The sequence below is a fragment of the Xyrauchen texanus genome, chromosome 8, assembly GCF_025860055.1.
Source record: "Xyrauchen texanus isolate HMW12.3.18 chromosome 8, RBS_HiC_50CHRs, whole genome shotgun sequence".
NCBI lineage: Eukaryota > Metazoa > Chordata > Actinopteri > Cypriniformes > Catostomidae > Xyrauchen > Xyrauchen texanus.
In genome coordinates, this window is record NC_068283.1 from 4,517,882 (window position 1) to 4,535,434 (window position 17,553).

Sequence of the window (17,553 nt, forward strand, 5' to 3'; positions counted from 1 at the left end):
TGACAATTCATTGTGATGTGTAGTGAAATCTTAAATCTGAAACCAGTAATTACAGATGAAATGTCATGTGCAGGCAGATCTGATCCAGGTTTTAATGGAGCATGTTCATAAAATGAAAAACTGTCTATTATTAGCATGTAAAGACTGCAGTAAAGATAGTTTGCAATTTGAAACTCAGACTTTCAATTGGCTATAAATCTGCTGTGCTGTGGTAGACATGTAAATGTTGTTGCATTTTATTCTTCAGGATTTGTGAATTTGGATGACATGATCTTCCTACACTCCGCATTCGGTCATTTAAATTTTCCAACTCTTAATGTTCTAATCTAAATAGATCAAACCACTCTGATTTGTGAATTAACAAAGGATTATTTTATAGTATCTAAATATTGAATAGCATTGTTTTTTTATCTACATTCCTAGCCTTTTCAGTTTTTTGGATGAGATTATATTAGTTCCATGCACTTTCACTTGTTTCCATTCGAGTTTGAATGAGGGGAACACTCTCTCCTGAGGTGAACAAATGAAAGGAGAATGGAGGAAGAGCACATGTTTCTGGAGTCCACATGTGCTACTGTTAATGCAGTTTTCTCAGGACTCATTTAATAAAGATGTCTGAATTATGCCTCGTCGCAAGATCACTTCAAACTAAAATTCCTACAAAATGACTGAAAAGGTGAGTTCTAAATAAAGGTCATGTTTGAGCCCTCTAAACTCTCACAGTGAATGATAAAGTCAGCAACGGGAATATGGGATATTGATTATCACTTCTGAATGAAATGTGCACTAGTGTTGTTGCTCTGCTTCTACTCTGCTTTATTTGACTTCCAGGTTAAATACACATTGTGCTGAAATCTGTTTTTCAGGGCGTGCACATAACGGCAAGGCCTGTTGTGGACCAATTGACGTTTATACATATTGGATGCAGCCGAGCTACAATTGCGTTATTATGGTCTAGTTCAATTTGACTATTTTATAAAGACAAATTATTGCATTAATTATTCATATGGTGAGAAGCCAGCCAATGGAAATCAAGCACGCAGAGCATAGAAGCTAAAGATATGGATATACGGCAAAAAAGCATTTTTTTGGAGCTCAACTTTTAACACCGCTCACCTCCAGCTTGCATTGCAGTTTATAGAGGCTGTACTTTTCACGTTTTCCAACCAAAGACTGCACCCAAACATGTTTGGCCTGTTTCTTTCGTGATTCAGAACACAAAGCAGCAACAATGACAGCAAGCTCCTATAAAGCCTGTTTATGTTATAGTCTGTTGTGATCGGACTGAAAAGACATTCATGTCATTCAGTTTTTAATGTGTAATGAAATTGGTTGCTCAAAGTGTGTGATGTCTAGTATTGTAAAATGTTTTCAGATAAGGTTATTGAGTGATAATGTTAAACCTGCACTACAGAAGATTTCTTGGGTAAAAATGATCAAAAATCCGTTATTGATTGAGTACATAAATCAGTTGTCAAAACAATGCCCTGAATCACTACGGTAAATCTACAAAAACTATCTGTATTTTGAGCTGTCGGGTCAAATTTTGGCACAACATTTTTGCCATTTGTCTTTACATCATGTCCATATACAGAAAAAAGTCTGTCACGTGTTCTCACTGTTTGTTCAGGAAAGCATCGCTGCAGTCTGGATGGATGTTTATATGTTTAGTGTAGTTCTTTACTTGCTAGAACGCTTGGGTATGTTGTCTAGTAGGATCGTGATGAATCTTTTACTAATATTCATGACTTCTGAGTATTTTATAACATTGCTGTAATTTTGAGGTTCCCTAACAGTGTGTGTGCCGCTGTTTTCACATTTCTATTGTCCCGTCACAGAAATGCACAAGCTATCTCTTGTCCTTTTAGCTGAATTAAGCAAGTAGTCTGTCTGTTTAAAAGCCACTGTCCAAGTTACTATAAGGTAGTTTACTCATGAATGTATGCTCATCTCAAGTGGTTTATAATGAGCCGATTTCATAGCACATTAATGTACATATTCATTTGTTTAGTGTAACCATCTCTATTACAACTTTACTGCTAAAGAAATGATTAAAGTATTATTGTAATTGTTATATTGCACATTTCTGCTTATTTTAATGTTTATTGAAGTATATTCCATCCCTATATGTTTTTAGCTTACAGTGTTGTTGTGTGCATTGCATAGATGTAGCTACTATTGTAGTATTATGGTTCATTGGCATTACCAGCTGAGGCTGTACAATATAATATCAAAAGAATAGTCTTTCATTCAACTTCTCTTTCACCTCTTAAATTGATAAAACACTTGTATAATCATATTAACATATTCTGGTAACTGGTGGTTGTGGACAATCTCATGCTCTGCTTGAAGTGTCAGAAAAGCGCATGAAGTGTCAAATTAATTCATTAAAAACATGTAAATTACAAGTGATGTGTATCTTAAAGTAAAATTTCAGTTTTAAATATTTATTCAAATAACATATCAACAGTAAAATAGCATGTTAAGGCTCTAAATATTTTCCAGTCATGATAGCACACAGACAATGTCCAGGTAAATTCAAATCATAAGTTTCATCTGCCAGAAGAGCACAACTCGCATAAACTGTTCTTCCACAAATGTCTTGCAATTTTAGACATTCTTCTGCTAGAGAGAAGTTATGTAGTGCAGCTTTGCATCTTGAAGCCATCTTTTTGAAACTGTATTTTCACATTTACAGGCTTCATTTTCTTAGATTGTAAGTGTCGTATGTAACAAACAGCCTTTTGGTATTTTTTGTAATAAATGAAAGGTGAGAATATATATGAACACTGTTAAATGATTTGAATCCTGAACATTTCTTTAAATCCTAGATACAACTTTAGTAAAAAATAAATACAAACATTTATATCTTATGTTATAGATCATTTCTGTTGACCCACTCATCCAATAGTCCAAATTACTTCATTTACCCCTCATGTCATTGCAAATTTGTATGACGTTTTACATTGGAACACAAAAGTACTTTAATTGGATGGTTGCTCTTCCCCCATGCAATTTTAAATGGGGACACAAAAGCACTTGTCTGCTATTCTAAAGTCATTCGATTATTTTTTATGATGAACAGACAACCATTTTTTCCCTTTTATTAGAGGACTACATGATCAAACACATTCAAGAAAATGACACTTTTTCTTCACAAAAGTCACAACTTTATTGCACCAGTATATCTATATTTATATTTGCAATACTGAATGACTTCTCCCATCAGAAAAGGCATATGTACAGAACCATCAATTCAAATATGATAAAGACACCGTTGTGTTAGATTTCAATCTAAAATGAATTTCTACAAGAATCCTGACATTCTACAGAACGTATAGAGAAGTCTTTGCCACCTTCTCACCCACTGCTTTTTGGGTCCTGAACAAGACTCCAGAGCAGTCTTTCAAACACAATCTATTGGTTAATAAAAATGTTCATTTACAGTTCAACAAACCTTAAATACATCAGGCTTCCATTTAGTGATGTGCATTTTTACATGCATGTCATTTTCAATATCTTCTATTCTTTTTTAAAAATGAAACCAAGGCAACTTCTAAAACAGACAGATTCATGGTAAGAATGGTCTTCAACGAGACTGATTGAGGGACACGGTGCGCAAAGTACACTGTACAATGTTCTAAATAGAAAAGCATCAACACAGGTTTCCTCCTATTAGTTCATTTGTGAACAATTGTGAAATGTATTTTTGACCCAATGTGTTACTGTTAACAGACACGGATGTTTAATCAGTGTAAACAAAAGGGTGATGACCGTTTACAGAGACGATGTTTGACCAGCGATCAGAGTTCTCCCTGGATTTAACCCTTTGCAGAGCATCCATGGGACTGCTGGAGTTGCATAGAGAGTATACAAGAGATTCATGGTGTGACAATCCAACAAGTTACTTCCTGCTTACAAGGGGACAGTCCAATTAAAAAGTAATTCAGCCCTCCTGGCAAAAACACAGTGGTTTGCATTAATGCCCATTTTTTTATTTTTCAAGGAAGATATGTTCATTTTGCATAAAACAATGCAAGACATGTTATCTTACCGAAAATGTTATCAGAAAATGTCACAAGAGTGATTTATATAATCTTATATATTCTTATTCAACAAAACACTGTCAATGAGGATGGGCTAGTATTCAAGCAGGCAAAATGCAAAAATGTTAAACTACAGGAAATCAATGTATTGCAATACAAGATGCCAGGGCTGTGACAAACTAAAAAGGCAACATTACGCCATCCATCGAGGCAAATAATTGCATAATACTTTTTGTAATAAACCGGCTCAAATATGCAAAAGCCAAATAATTTGGTGAGCAAAAGTTCTGTAATTACAACCTTTATGTTAGATTGGTTGATAAAGAAAAATGATGCTTAAAAATCATTAAAAGGAAGGGGCTACATAAAACTAGAAATAACTTCCGAAGGGGGGTTCTTCTCTTAAGTCTAATAGACATCTTGTCTAGATAAATCTGGCCCTGGTAGACATTGGTGATCTGGACTATTTTTCTAGTAATCAGCACTGAAGGTTAACAGGCTGCTGGCATTATAGTTCACATGATCCCAAGAGCATAATGCCACTATTGTTGTGTACACTTTAGATTTGGATTTTAGACAGTGACTAAAGTGTCAGGAGATGACCTCAACCTCATTACTTTAATTATTTCACAGTACTGCTGCATTCTGGGAGGACTGCAGAGGAAGTACCGGAGACAGTTCACAAAGATTCTGATCCAATAAGGCAGCTGGTCTGGTCAGGGAACACAAACAGGATCCTCATTTCAAAACTGTAATAAAGAGTTCAACAACTGGTTAAAAAAATTCAGAATATTCTGCTTCAAGGTTCCTACTTGACAAACATTTTCAATAAAATATCACTCAAAAATGAATTGTCAATTAATATGGCGAGTTAAATGTGGAAAACTTGCAAAGACAAAAATAATTTTTAAGTATTGATGCACAGATCTAGAAATGTTAATTGTGGCTGATAACCACCATGATGACATATTATAAATGTACACTCAATCAGGAATACCTGTACATCTACTTATTCATGCAATTATCTAATCAGCCAATCGTTTAACACCAGTGCAGTGAATAAATTCATGCAGATGTGGGTCAGGAGCTTCAGAAAATGTTCACATCAACCATCAGAATGGGGGAAAATTGTGATCTCAGTGATTTTTACCGTGGCATGATTTTTGGTGCAAGAAGGAAAAAATAAAAAGCTTTTGCTCCACCCCTTCATCGCTGCTTGATTTGAGCTAAATTAATACGTCACTTAAAAGATAAAACTATTATTTGAAGAACAATTACATTTTGGCTCTGCTAATTAAACAGCACTATCACCTTTTCAAAATGTATAAATAGAAATAAAAATGTCACCAGCTTTTGTTGCATCCCACAGCACACTGGAGATATATGGAATTTTGGTCATAAACATGGCGGCACGGTCCTACAGTGACGTTGCATAAAACAGGTCAATAGAAGAGAATATGTTTGGTGTGCTTCAAAAGTAATACATTTTATCTGCATGCGTGTTCAGTGGAAACCGATCCCCTGACCTTAGCGTGGCTAGTACCAGGTAAGCTACAGGAATCTTAGAAGGCCCATACTGATGTAGTGTGCATCACTTCTGAGAACCCCAGCTAAATACCAACATTATCAACCACTCATAACAGTGATGTCTTTGTCCAAGGCACAAACGCAAAACTCCCTCTACCTTTCAGTGTCGATAACCAAAACTGCTCCGCCTGCCACTCGGCGTCACTGACCACATGTTACGATGCTCTTGGATCTTCTGGAAGACATTGCCATTTCTCCTCCTCTTCTTTTTGTATTTCTTAATTTTCTTCACCTACTCAAGAGGGGGAAATGCAATTACTCTGTAGGTACACATGTGAACAGGGCATGATTTAAAATTATAATAGTTTGAATTACATGAAATGCTAATTACACACACTCACAGTTTTGGAAGGAAATTGGTACTTTAATAGTGGCATTAAACTGATCAAAGTATAGTCAGAACATTACTGATGTAAAAAAACAGCACAATCACTATTTGAAAAACGTCATTTGAAAAGTAATTCAAATCTAGACAGCAGCAACACCTTATCCTTGAGTAATCATGATAAATTGATAATTTAATATTAGAAATGCTTCTAATGCTGCTGTTCATTAAATGAAGCTTAACACTGTGTTTGTTTTTGAGTTGCCACAGTATGCAATAGACTGGTATGTCTTAAGGTCAATATTAGGTCAATAATGGGAAAAAAGAATCCATCCGCTTTCTCTAGAAACTCGTCAGTCAATCATTGTTTTGAGGAATGAAGGATATACACTGCTTGAAATTGCCAAAAAACTGAATATTTCATAAAAAAAGTGTACACTACAGTCTTCAAAGACAAAGAACAACTGGCACCAACAAGAACAGAAAGAGATGTGGAAGGTCAGATGTAAAACTAAACAAGAGGATAAGCAGATCAGAGTCTCTAGTTTGAGAAATAGACACCTCACATGTCCTCAGCTGATAGCTTCATTGAATTCTACCCGCTGAACACCAGTTTCATGTACAACAGTAAAGAGAAGACTCAGGTGTGCAGGCTTTTGGGAAGAATTGCAATGAAAAAGCCACTTTTGAAACAGAAAAACAAAAAGAAAAGGTTAGAGTGGGCAAAGAAACACAGACATTGGACAACAGATAATTGGAAAAGAGTGTTATGGATCTTAACCCCATTGAGCTTTTGTTGGATCAGCTAGACTGTAAGGTGTGTGAGAAGTGTCCCGGCAAGACTTTCTGTCACATCTAGTGCGACAGAAAGTGTGGGGTGAAATATCACCCGAGTATCTGGACAAACTGACAGCTAGAACGCCAAGGATCTGCAAAACTGTCATTGCTGCACATGGAGGATTTTTTTTGATGAGAACTCCTTGAAATAGTTAAAACATTTTTGTGTTTAATATTAATGTCCTGACTACACATTGTGATCAGTTGAATGCCACTTTGGTGAATAAATGTACCAATTTCTTTCCATAAGAACAAAATCTGTATATTCCAAACATTTGGTCGCCAGTATGTATATAAATTAGCTAAGAAAAGCATTTGCTCCCAAATGAAGATATAGAAAGACATAAGCCTGTATACACAACATTTTTATATTTAGTTCATTTAATATTAAAGCACAACAGCACTTACTTTTCCACTGTCAAAATCCTCATCCCACTCATCAATGACAGTATTGTTTTGGGCATAGTGGGTGTCTTCTATGGCATCTCTGCTGATGGCCGACTGCTCTCCTTCCCAACTAAGCACTGATGGCAGAAATTATTCAAAACGCAATAATTATTTCGGTACACTAATAATCCAAGCATTTCATTTAGAACTTTAAGAGCTTTATAAGTCATAGAATTGAACTTAATTAAATTTTCTTCCGATTAAAAGCTGTGCATTATGCATAAGCATTATGCATGGAGAAATTAAAGTAGATAAAAGAAATCAATATTATCTTTGACATAATTCTCAGTGTAAATAAAATGACAGAGTAAACTGGAACTGCATCAAAACCAAATAAACCATACAGAACGTAAAATAAGATAAAATCATATTGAAAGAATTAACGGTAACAAGTGTGCGGAGTGACTCCAGCCAGGTCTCCTAAGCAACCAAATTGGCCAGTTGCTAGGGAGGGTAGAGTCACATGGGGTAACCTCCTCGCGTTCGATATAATGTGGTTCTCACTCTCAGTGGGGTGCATATCAAGTTGTGTATGGATGCCGTGGAGAATAGCGTGAAGCCTCCACACGTGCTATGTCTCTGTGGTAACGTGGCATATTTCTATATTTTTCTTTGCATGCCCTCGCTTCAATTTAGAACACTTGATTAACTAATAAAAATAAAAATATGCTTTGAAGTTAGGATAAAAAATATGGAAGATTTAGACACTGCAAATCCCCTCAAGATTTCACCTCTAGAGACCAATGTTTTTATTTCACCTCTAGAGACCAATGTTATACTGTAGAGCAGGGGTCCCCAAACCTTTCGCTGCCAGGGCCAGGTCACTATGTTTTCAAAGGGGGGCCAGACTGAGCCTATGCTTTATTACATTTATATTACACTTTTATTACATCTGCTTTTTGATTAATTTGACAATTAAAATCCATTTCACAGAACATGATTTTTATATTTGTAACTTTATTGTATGTACAGTTAAAGTCAGAAGTTGACATACACTTAGGTTGAATTCATTAAAACAAATGTAACCACTTCACAGATTTCATATTAGCAAACTATGGATTTGGAAAGTCTTTCAGGCCATCTACTTTGTGCATGGTGGGGGGTGTACCTGTGGATGAATTTTAAGGCCTACCTTCAGTGCCTTTTTGCTTGACATCATAGGAAAATGACAAATAAATCAGCCAAGACCTCAGAACAACTATTGTGGACCTCTACAAGTCTGGTTCAAGTCTGGAGGAAACAGGTAGACAAGTATCTATATCCAGAGCAAAACAAGTCCTATATCAACCTAACCTGAAAGGCTGCTCAGCAAGGAAGATGCCACTGCTCCAAAATTGCCATAAAAAAGGCAGACTACATTTTGCAAGTGAACATGGGGACAAAGATCTTACTTTTTGGAGAAATGTCTTCTGGTCTGATGAAACAAAAATCCATAATGACCATCGTTATGTTTGAAGGAAAAAGGGTGAAGTTTGCAAGCCGAAGAACACAATCCCAACCGAGAAGCATGGGGGTGGCAACGCCATGTTGTGGGGATGCTTGCCTGCAGGAGGGACTGGTGCACTTCACAAAATAGATGGCATTATGAGGAAGGAAAATTGAGAACCTCAAGATATCAGTCAGGAAGTTAAAGCTTGGTGGCAAATGGGTCTTCCAAATGGACAATGACCCCAAGCATACCTCCAAAGTTGTGGCAAAATGGCTCAAGGACAACAAATTCAAGGTATTGGAGTGGCCATCACAAAGCCCTGACCTCAATCTGATAGAAAATTTGTGGGCAGAACTGAAAAAGCATGTGCAAGCAAGGAGGCCTACAAACCTGACTCAGTTACACCAGTTCTGTCTGGAGGAAAGGGACAAAATTCCAGCAAATTTTTGTGAGAGGCTAGTGGAAGCTACCCAAAATGTTTGACCCAAGTTAAACAATTTAAAGGCAATGCTAACAAATACTAATCTTCTGAACCACTGGGTATGTGATGAAATACATTATTCTCTCTACTATTATTCTGACATCCCATTCTTAATATAAAGTAGTGATCCTAACAGAGCTAAGAGAGGGAATGTTTTCTATGATTGATGTCAGGACTTGTGAAACTATAGTTTAGATGGTCTTATTAAGCTGTATGTAAATTTCCAACTGTACAACCTCTGCTTGGACAAATTTCCAAATATTTTTGTACAGCTTGTCTAAAAAAATAATAATGAGTTTCAATCAAGTCTATGCCATTGCTATAAGTTGTTTATCAAAAATGTAACAAACGACTTGCCGTCTCCTCTCGTTTAGTTGTTCAGCAGATCCTCGTTAATAATGTTGACTGATACATGCATTTTGTTCACGAACAAGTGCGCCAGTTCAGTTCCTTCATGAATGAGACGTCTCACCTCATTCAGACTCAAACCGTGAAGGGGCGTATTTGTTCAGTGGGTGAAACCAATAATATGCTTCTAAACAGCCTGTACTCAAATGCTATTGGGTCAGCAATAGCAATGTTTCCAAACTTATTACAATACAATTCTCAGAGAAAAACAAGCCTAGGTTCAGCACACAAGATTTCTGCTTACCTGCAGTTCCATAGGCTTTATCAGAAGCGCTCTTGAGGAGTTCCTGAACCACATCACAGCTTTTCTTGCCATCCCAACCTAGAGGGGCAGAGGACAGGCCTTTCTTCGACACGCCCTCTGGGTCGTCATTGTTCAGGTTGCGCTTGAAACCATCCTGAACTTGACTGTCCCAAACAATCACAGCAGCTGTAACAACACATATGTGATGTTAGTTTGCTCATTGTGCATAGTGAGCAGTTAGTCAGTAAATAATGTGCAAACGTCAAAGGTCTGATAAAGATTCTGCTGTACCATTTATATGTGCTGCACCACTTATACGTTTTTAAATCTATTATTGAAGCGTTACACTAATGCGAAGCAGCTATTCTTGTGCTGATGCCAGACTTAACATTCATTTATTATGAATAATCGTATGTTTTGGTTTGAGTCCATTAATTTTAAAATAAAACATCAAATTCATATCAGTCATTACATTATTAAAAAAAGACAATACATTGTTATGTAATATACCATATATTTTGGGTCTGAATCCCCGCATAAATAACTATCCACAATGTTTCTGAGCCCTGTGATGCTTTGTGGGTGATGTGGGTGGAACTTCTGGTTAAGTGTAAACAGTCCCAATGCAGCATTAAAAATTACGGAAACTTGAGAACAAATTATCACAGAATTATAGCGAGGCGATATTTTTCTTCCTCAACTATTTGTTAATGACTATGGATTTCAGGATGGCCAAATATTGCGAATATAGAAGCATTTAGTTATACGGTTGAGTCTTTATCCATCGATGGAAGAACCTGAGCAGACTAACCTGAAAAGCTATGTAGCCTATTAGCGCTTTCAAAGCTGTCAAGTTAAACATGTTTTGAGAACTGTCGATAATTAGTTATTTTTAAACATATCTAAAGTCTAGTCAGAACTTGAAGAGTTTGTTGTACTGAGATTATGTGCTTACTGCAGACACAGGGGAGGTCTAGTCTTAGCAGCCACACAAATAGAACTACATGCAATAAAAATAAACATTTATTTGGACATACATTATAAACATTGTAAAATGTGCCACCGCGTTATGTAGAACGGACCACAAAACGGCGCTGCGATATGCAGAAAAGGACAGCGAACACCGCCGGTCCCGGATCGATTTCTCTTCCCAGTCCAGCCCTAATAATATGTGACCCTGTCTGTGAAAACCCAGCGAAAGTCATTTTAAAAAATATAACCTCGATCTCTTTAATATTGACGGAGTAAAACATTTGCTGTATTTTGGGCCCACAGAATCATGTTTTTGAGAAAATCCAATTTAAAAACAAGCTTATTTTTAAAACTGCAACACATTTGAACCATAATTATCCTGACTATGCACCATATACGACAATAAAGCTGAGATTCTCCCATTTTCAGTGCTATATTTATGGGAAAATTCTTAAAGTTTTGTAAAACAGGCCTATTTATTATGATGCGCATGTCCAAAATGCATAAAAACATTTAAACGAATGGGGATACCACAAGAGCTTGATTGTAGCAAAAAAGTCAATTCGGTGGAATGATTTCTCATACTGGGCTACTGTGTAACATTTGGAGTAAAAAAAAAATTAAAATATCATCTGTTGAACACAAAAGATGATATTTTGAAGAATGTTGATAATCAAACAGTTGAAGGTAGCCATTGACTGCCATAGTAGGCAAAAAAAATACTATGGAAATCAATGGTTACGGTCAACTGTCTGGTTACCAACATTCAACAGAAGAAAGAAACTTATACAGGTTTGGAACAACATGAGGGTTAGTAAATGACAGAATTTTCATTTTTGGGTGAACTATCCCTTTAACAGTTCAGTTTAAAAGTATGTCCATTTTGGTATTAAATAGTCAAAAATTAGTATTCAAATAAAACAATAAAAAACGGTTATATCATAATTTTGGGAAATTCCACCAAGATTAATATCATGCACGCGGTTTAAGCAATCAGCTATTTTCTGTTCCTGCTCGCGCTTCATAGGTGCCATGACAGATCGTTAATTCATCAACCCGAGGCATCAGAATCCAGAAAACAAATTATTTGGCAGGTAGCAGACCTAAAATGTCCTTAAAATAGGCTGATTATTATTGACAGAATGTTGAGCTACAAAACAAATAAGCTGTTATAAATATCGGTGATGACACGAAAGAATCTCCACAGACATCGGAACCCGGCTTAAGTCGCATTTTTTTGCCTTAACTGGTGTTGACCTGATTGCTGCTGGTGCGGATTGATATTAAAATGTATTTACACTTTGTAATGGTAGAAAAGAAGTTCCTGATACGAATGAGACAAGAATAAGTAGGCGATGGTTTGGAGTGGTGATGGTGTAGTGGTCTAAACCACATAACTGGTAAACTGGTAATCAGAAGGTCGCTGGTTCGATCCCCACAGCCACCACCATTGTGTCCGTGAGCAAGGCACTTAACTCCAGGTTGCTCCGGGGGGATTGTCCCTGTAATAAGGGCTCTGTAAGTCACTTTGGATAAAAGCGTCTGCCAAATGCATAAATGTAAATAAGTAGGTGTTTTTGTGCCGAAATAAACCCAGAGACGATTGAAATCAATGTTTAGGAAGCCCAGGTCAGTTATTTTTTTGCGCAAAATTATAAAACGTAGCGTCAATAAAATCATTAATTTCAGTATTCATCATGTTATGAATTAAAATTTGAGTATTGAATCTCAAATCCCTTGGTATAATATATAATTACAGCAATAAACACACATTACCTATTTTCGTCATTTTTATGGCTGACTAATTTGACGCTCTTAATCTCATAATTATATTATGCGACTTTAGCCGGGGTTTCACAGACAGGGTCACATACAAGTAATCCCTGCTGTTGACGTCTTGCTAATAAAGTTAATAGCACATAAATATTCCAAAGCTTTTTCAAACAGATGTTCCTAAGTCAATCCTTCGGTAGGCAGCCTAAGGAAGCAGCAGCATCTGGGACTGCAGCCCTTTGCAACTGGTTTTTGATCATAAAATTGCCGTTTTAGATCAAACTTTAGTTTTGCTTGATTATTAGGATAACCATTAACTGCACACATTGTCTGGGGAATTTTAAAAGACATCTTACAACATTTAAAAATCAACAATCTAACCACATGACACGCAAGCAAGCAGCAACACACAAAACACACTTCAGCTAGCCAACCGGAAATTCCACCCACCTTGCAAAATAGTGGATTCGCTCAAATAATGTGGATGTGTGATATAAATAACAATATACTTATTATTAGCAGCATGTACCATAATTCAGAGCTCAACAATAAAATGTGAAGACTTGAACTCTGGTTTAAAGCAACTAATTGAGTTCAGTGTTAGTGCGGTCTAAGGTGAATATGGATGTTCCCCTGCCCTAGCTGTCAGGTTGTATTGAGCTCATAAAACAGTAGAAATAAACATGTTGCTCGACATTATTATTGTTAAAAATCAGTATGCGACTTTGAAACTTCAATCTATGACTGTGAGCTCCAGCGCCTGTATTCATACCTGTGCTGCTCATCTGACTGAGAGGCTCTTCTCCATTGGTCTCTTGAAGATCCACATGAAGTGCTCGCGTCTCCCTGCGTTTTTTCTCCTCTTCTCTCAAGTGTTTAGGTTTCCTCTTCTTTTTTTTCCTTGTCTCTAGAAGATCTTCAGTCTTTGGGTTTGCTGCTTCAACCACTTTGATGACAGCACTAGAAGAAAAAGACAGAAAAGGGCAACTTTAGGTGACTCAAGATGTACATTAAGAAGTACATTTCAATATATTATAAGGGCCTAGCCCTTAAATATGATTTAATAATCATAAAAATGTAAAAGATTTTCCATGGTGTTTTTTTCATGTATTCAAATATGTATTTTACTTCTCGCATTAATCATATTGGACCCACTTTATATCAGGTGTCTTTAACTACTATGAAAACATTAAAACACCCAAAATTTAACGTGATTATGTGTAACTACATGTTGTTCTGAAAAATTCTCACAAGATTCACATTTGCTGCTACTGAGGTTAAGGCTCATAATCGTTCGTCCACCTCTGATTACACTTCACTGCAATAACCAACTGACCACTTGGAAACTGTGGCTCCATTTCTGAACTCTTCCTGCTGCTCCATTAGTTTGTGCTTCTTTTTCTTCTTCCGGGTGTGGTCCTTCACTGGCAGTCCAGCCATATGAGCTGATTGAGAACTCTCTGGCGCTTTAGCCGACTCTGACTCCGCAGCTGCTGGGACAATGCTCCAGGTTTCTCCAAGACACCAATCCTCACACGGATGAGGCTCAAGATGGGACCTCACATTCTCCCTCTGTCCCTCAAGACCATTGGCCTCTTCTCTCTTCCTCTTCTTTTTTCTCTTGTTTGGCTTTGGTTCTTCTGGGAGTGAAGCTTCCTGCTCCATTTCAGAATGTTTTCCCTTTAATTTATTTTTATTTTTAAATGTAGGACTCGTCAGACCCTGGCTGAATCCTGTAGCTGAGGTTGAAGGGTTCTGGCTCTGGATTGGTCGTATAGTGGGCGTCTGGGGCTTAATGCCATTGGTCTGTGGAGAGCGAGCAGGGGCGGTGGGCACATGAGTGAAGGAGGGCCGTTTAAGAGGACTTGAATATTTAGAGAGATGAGTTGAAGATGGAGACTGCAGGTTACGAAAATGAGTTGGAACTCTGAATAAAAGACAAAAAGCAAGAAAAAAGTGCTACAGTAAAAACCATACTTTTTTATTGATTTCTTATTGCTTTAAAAAAATTACACAAAAGTAAAAAAACAATTATAGAATCAGGAATCGGCAACCGATATATTTTTTGGCAAAATCAAAACATAAAAATTGTGCAATATTTTTATAACATTACCTGAAAAGTTCAGCTTATGTGTGAACAAAGATGTAAGATTAAAGATTTGAGCATGGGCAAAGTCAGGACGAGTTGGCTTAAACTCACTGGAATTCCTGTTGCTGACAGCACGCTGCATGATTGTTTGTTTGTAGCCTGCTTAGCATTGCTTATTCTTATTCTCAAACGTTCATCGTTCCATCCTATGTCATTTTACTGCATTTCAGGTTTTTCCGCTTTTCTACCGTTTCATCTGCGTGTATTTTACCTGTTGCTGCAGTCTGTGTTTGTAGCCTGCTAGTTTTTTTTTTTTTTTAGCATCGCTTATATATCCGTTTTCAGCCTTTAATCTGCCATTTTTAAGCGTGCATCGGGTTTTCCCTCGTATTATTCTCTTATCGCGATTCAACTGCGCGCATATTCCACCTATGTCCACATTCTATTTTTATCACGATTAAACAGTGCATTTTTTCAGCACGCATCCATTTTTTCTCCTCTGCAGTACACAAATTATTGCATCGATCTCAAAGCACCGCTTATCAAGAACAACCAACAACAACAAACAAACAATTGCGTGAGGGATTCACATCAATCTCAAACCCTCACCGCTCAGGAACAACCAACAAACAACAATTTGCAGTAAGTCATGGCATCCGCTCATGTTATTTCTTCCTGCATTTTATGTCACATGTTTACAATAGCCTCCTCTGTCAGCAGTGAGGGATTCACATGTGATAAATGTAAGGAATTAGTCATGTTGACGGAGAAGGTTAATGAGTTAGAGCCTCGCAACCGAACGCTAGTGGAGGTCAGTGAGAAAGAGAAGCCGGTAGATACGGTTTCAGATGAGAAGTACAGAGAGCAACATACACACTTTGGTTCCGGCTGTAGAGACCATGCAGCAGGGCATTTGGGTGACGTCTCGGCAGCATACTTGCTCAGCAGAGACACCACGCTCCCGTTCCTGTTAGGGTTTCCAATCGATTCTCCCCACTCAGTGATAAATCCACTGAGAATCATGTTGAAAGAGCCCTTATTATTGGCAATTCTATTGTAAGGAACGTGGAAATCGAGACTCCGGCCACTATTGTTAATTGCATTTCGGGGGCCAGAGCGTCTGACATCAAATCCAATTTACAAGTGCTGTCTAAATTTTCTTAAATTGTTATTCATGTAGGCACTAACGATGTCCGGCTTCGCCAGTCGGCGATCACTAAAGATAATGTTAACATTGTGTTAACACAGTGGTTCTCAACCTGTGGGGCGCGCCCCGGACACTCTCCCGGGGGGGCGCGAGTAGGCTACGATGGAAGGGAAAAAAAACTGAAAACATTTTTTGGGGCACATTTTTTTTATCACTAAACTACTGTCATAAAAAGTTATAGTTTTGTATATACATAACTCCTGAATAAAAATGTAAATGTGTTTGGACTGATTTAAAAAAAAAAAAAGTTTTGAACAAATTTGATTGGTTTGTCGATAGTGAGCGCAAATGCAGGTGATAAGCGGTTTCATTAAGCCAGTCATTGAGTCGTTCATTCAAACGATTCGTTCAAACGGCCGATTCATCAAGAATGAGACAGATCTTTGTGAATGGGTCATTGAATCTTTGACTCAACCGATTCGTTCACAACACTGAATCATTCAAAACACGATTGAGTATTGCTGTGAGATGCGCTATGGCTATGCTGTGATCTTTGTTTGGATTCATCGGATCTATTTTCGCTGCTAAAATAGACCAAAACAATCATTATTTCGTCTAAAATGTAAGTGACTTAATATTATTAACTTGTTTGTTGAACTGTCATATGAAATCAGTGTCACATTTTCAATCGTGAGGGGATGGCAAATTAAGTGATGGTCAATTGTCAGCTCTCTTGGTCGTCAGGTCGTGTGATGTATGTTGCTGAACTGTATTCAAATGTTATAAATATAAAAACACCACATTTTTAAATTTAACTGCAGTATGTCAATTTAGTTTATTTGTGTGTGCTGCGCTCATAGACTTTAGAAAACGGCGCTCATTTGTTTGATTTCAACCTGTCTTTGCAAGGCCGCGAAACTCATATTTTGCTCCTTGCAGACATAGTGCACGCTTTCACACAAAAACTAGACCTCTGGCATGGCCGCATCAGTCGAGGGAACTGCGACATGTTCCCCAGCCTTGCAGACTTTATCACTGATGCAGGCACGTCACACGATTTCTCCTCCCTATTTCAATCAGCGTCTGAGCACCTGTCAGCAATGAGAAAACAATTTGCAACGTACTTTAAAGAGGATTATCGCTCTTTTGCGTGGGTTCGAGATCCGTTTGTGTGCACAGCAAACGAGCTATCAATTGATATGCAGGAACAGCTTATTGAGCTGAAGAGTGACAGTAGACTGAAGGAACTCTTTAGCTCCTGCCCTCTTTCGTCATTCTGGGCAGCATTGATGCAGGAATACCCTGAACTCTGATGTCGCCTTGAAGATTCTCCTTCCTTTCGCGTCGACATATTTGTGTGAGGCAGGATTCTCAAAAATGACTGCACTCAAAACGAAATACCGCAATCGTGCACAAATCGAGGATGATTTGAGGCTATATTTATCAAACATTGAGCCAAGAATTGAGGATCTTTTCAAGGCAAAGCAGGCTCAGGTCTCACATTAACATCACCTACCAGCAAGCTTCTGTAAAAAATGCAGATGATGCCTACTATTAGGCCTAGTAATAATAACAATAATAAAGCATAAATTAATATCAGAGGTCTGGTGCCAATTCCCAATTATAGCAATAGCCTAGTAATGATAATAATAATAATAACAATAAAGCATGTAACCTCATATAATTATATAGCAATAGCCTAGTAATGATGATAGGCCTACTGATGATGATGATGATGATGATAACAACAACAACAGTAAAGCATGTA

General features: G+C 37.4%; 1 protein-coding gene and 1 pseudogene across 2 annotated transcripts in view; one reads left to right on the top strand and one right to left on the bottom strand.

Annotated features, from left to right (window-relative positions):
- The window catches only part of LOC127647503 (gastrula zinc finger protein XlCGF58.1-like), a 172,934-nt pseudogene that overhangs the window by 21,124 nt on the left and 134,257 nt on the right, over positions 1–17,553 (top strand).
- LOC127647412 (ubiquitin carboxyl-terminal hydrolase 36-like) overlaps positions 3,156–17,553 on the bottom strand; it is a 42,643-nt gene continuing 28,245 nt past the window's right edge. The window contains exons 16-21 of one of the 2 annotated variants that reach the window (XM_052131625.1): positions 13,886–14,476; positions 13,322–13,509; positions 9,805–9,990; positions 7,204–7,319; positions 5,731–5,865; positions 3,156–4,795 (exon numbers count right to left, since the gene is read on the bottom strand). In XM_052131625.1, the coding sequence (XP_051987585.1) occupies positions 5,734–5,865; positions 7,204–7,319; positions 9,805–9,990; positions 13,322–13,509; positions 13,886–14,476 (1,213 nt within the window). In that variant the 3' untranslated portion in view covers positions 3,156–4,795; positions 5,731–5,733. Of the gene's footprint in view, positions 4,796–5,730; positions 5,866–7,203; positions 7,320–9,804; positions 9,991–13,321; positions 13,510–13,800; positions 14,477–17,553 lie in introns of those variants that run through there. The other variant, XR_007971053.1, reaches the window with a different exon arrangement.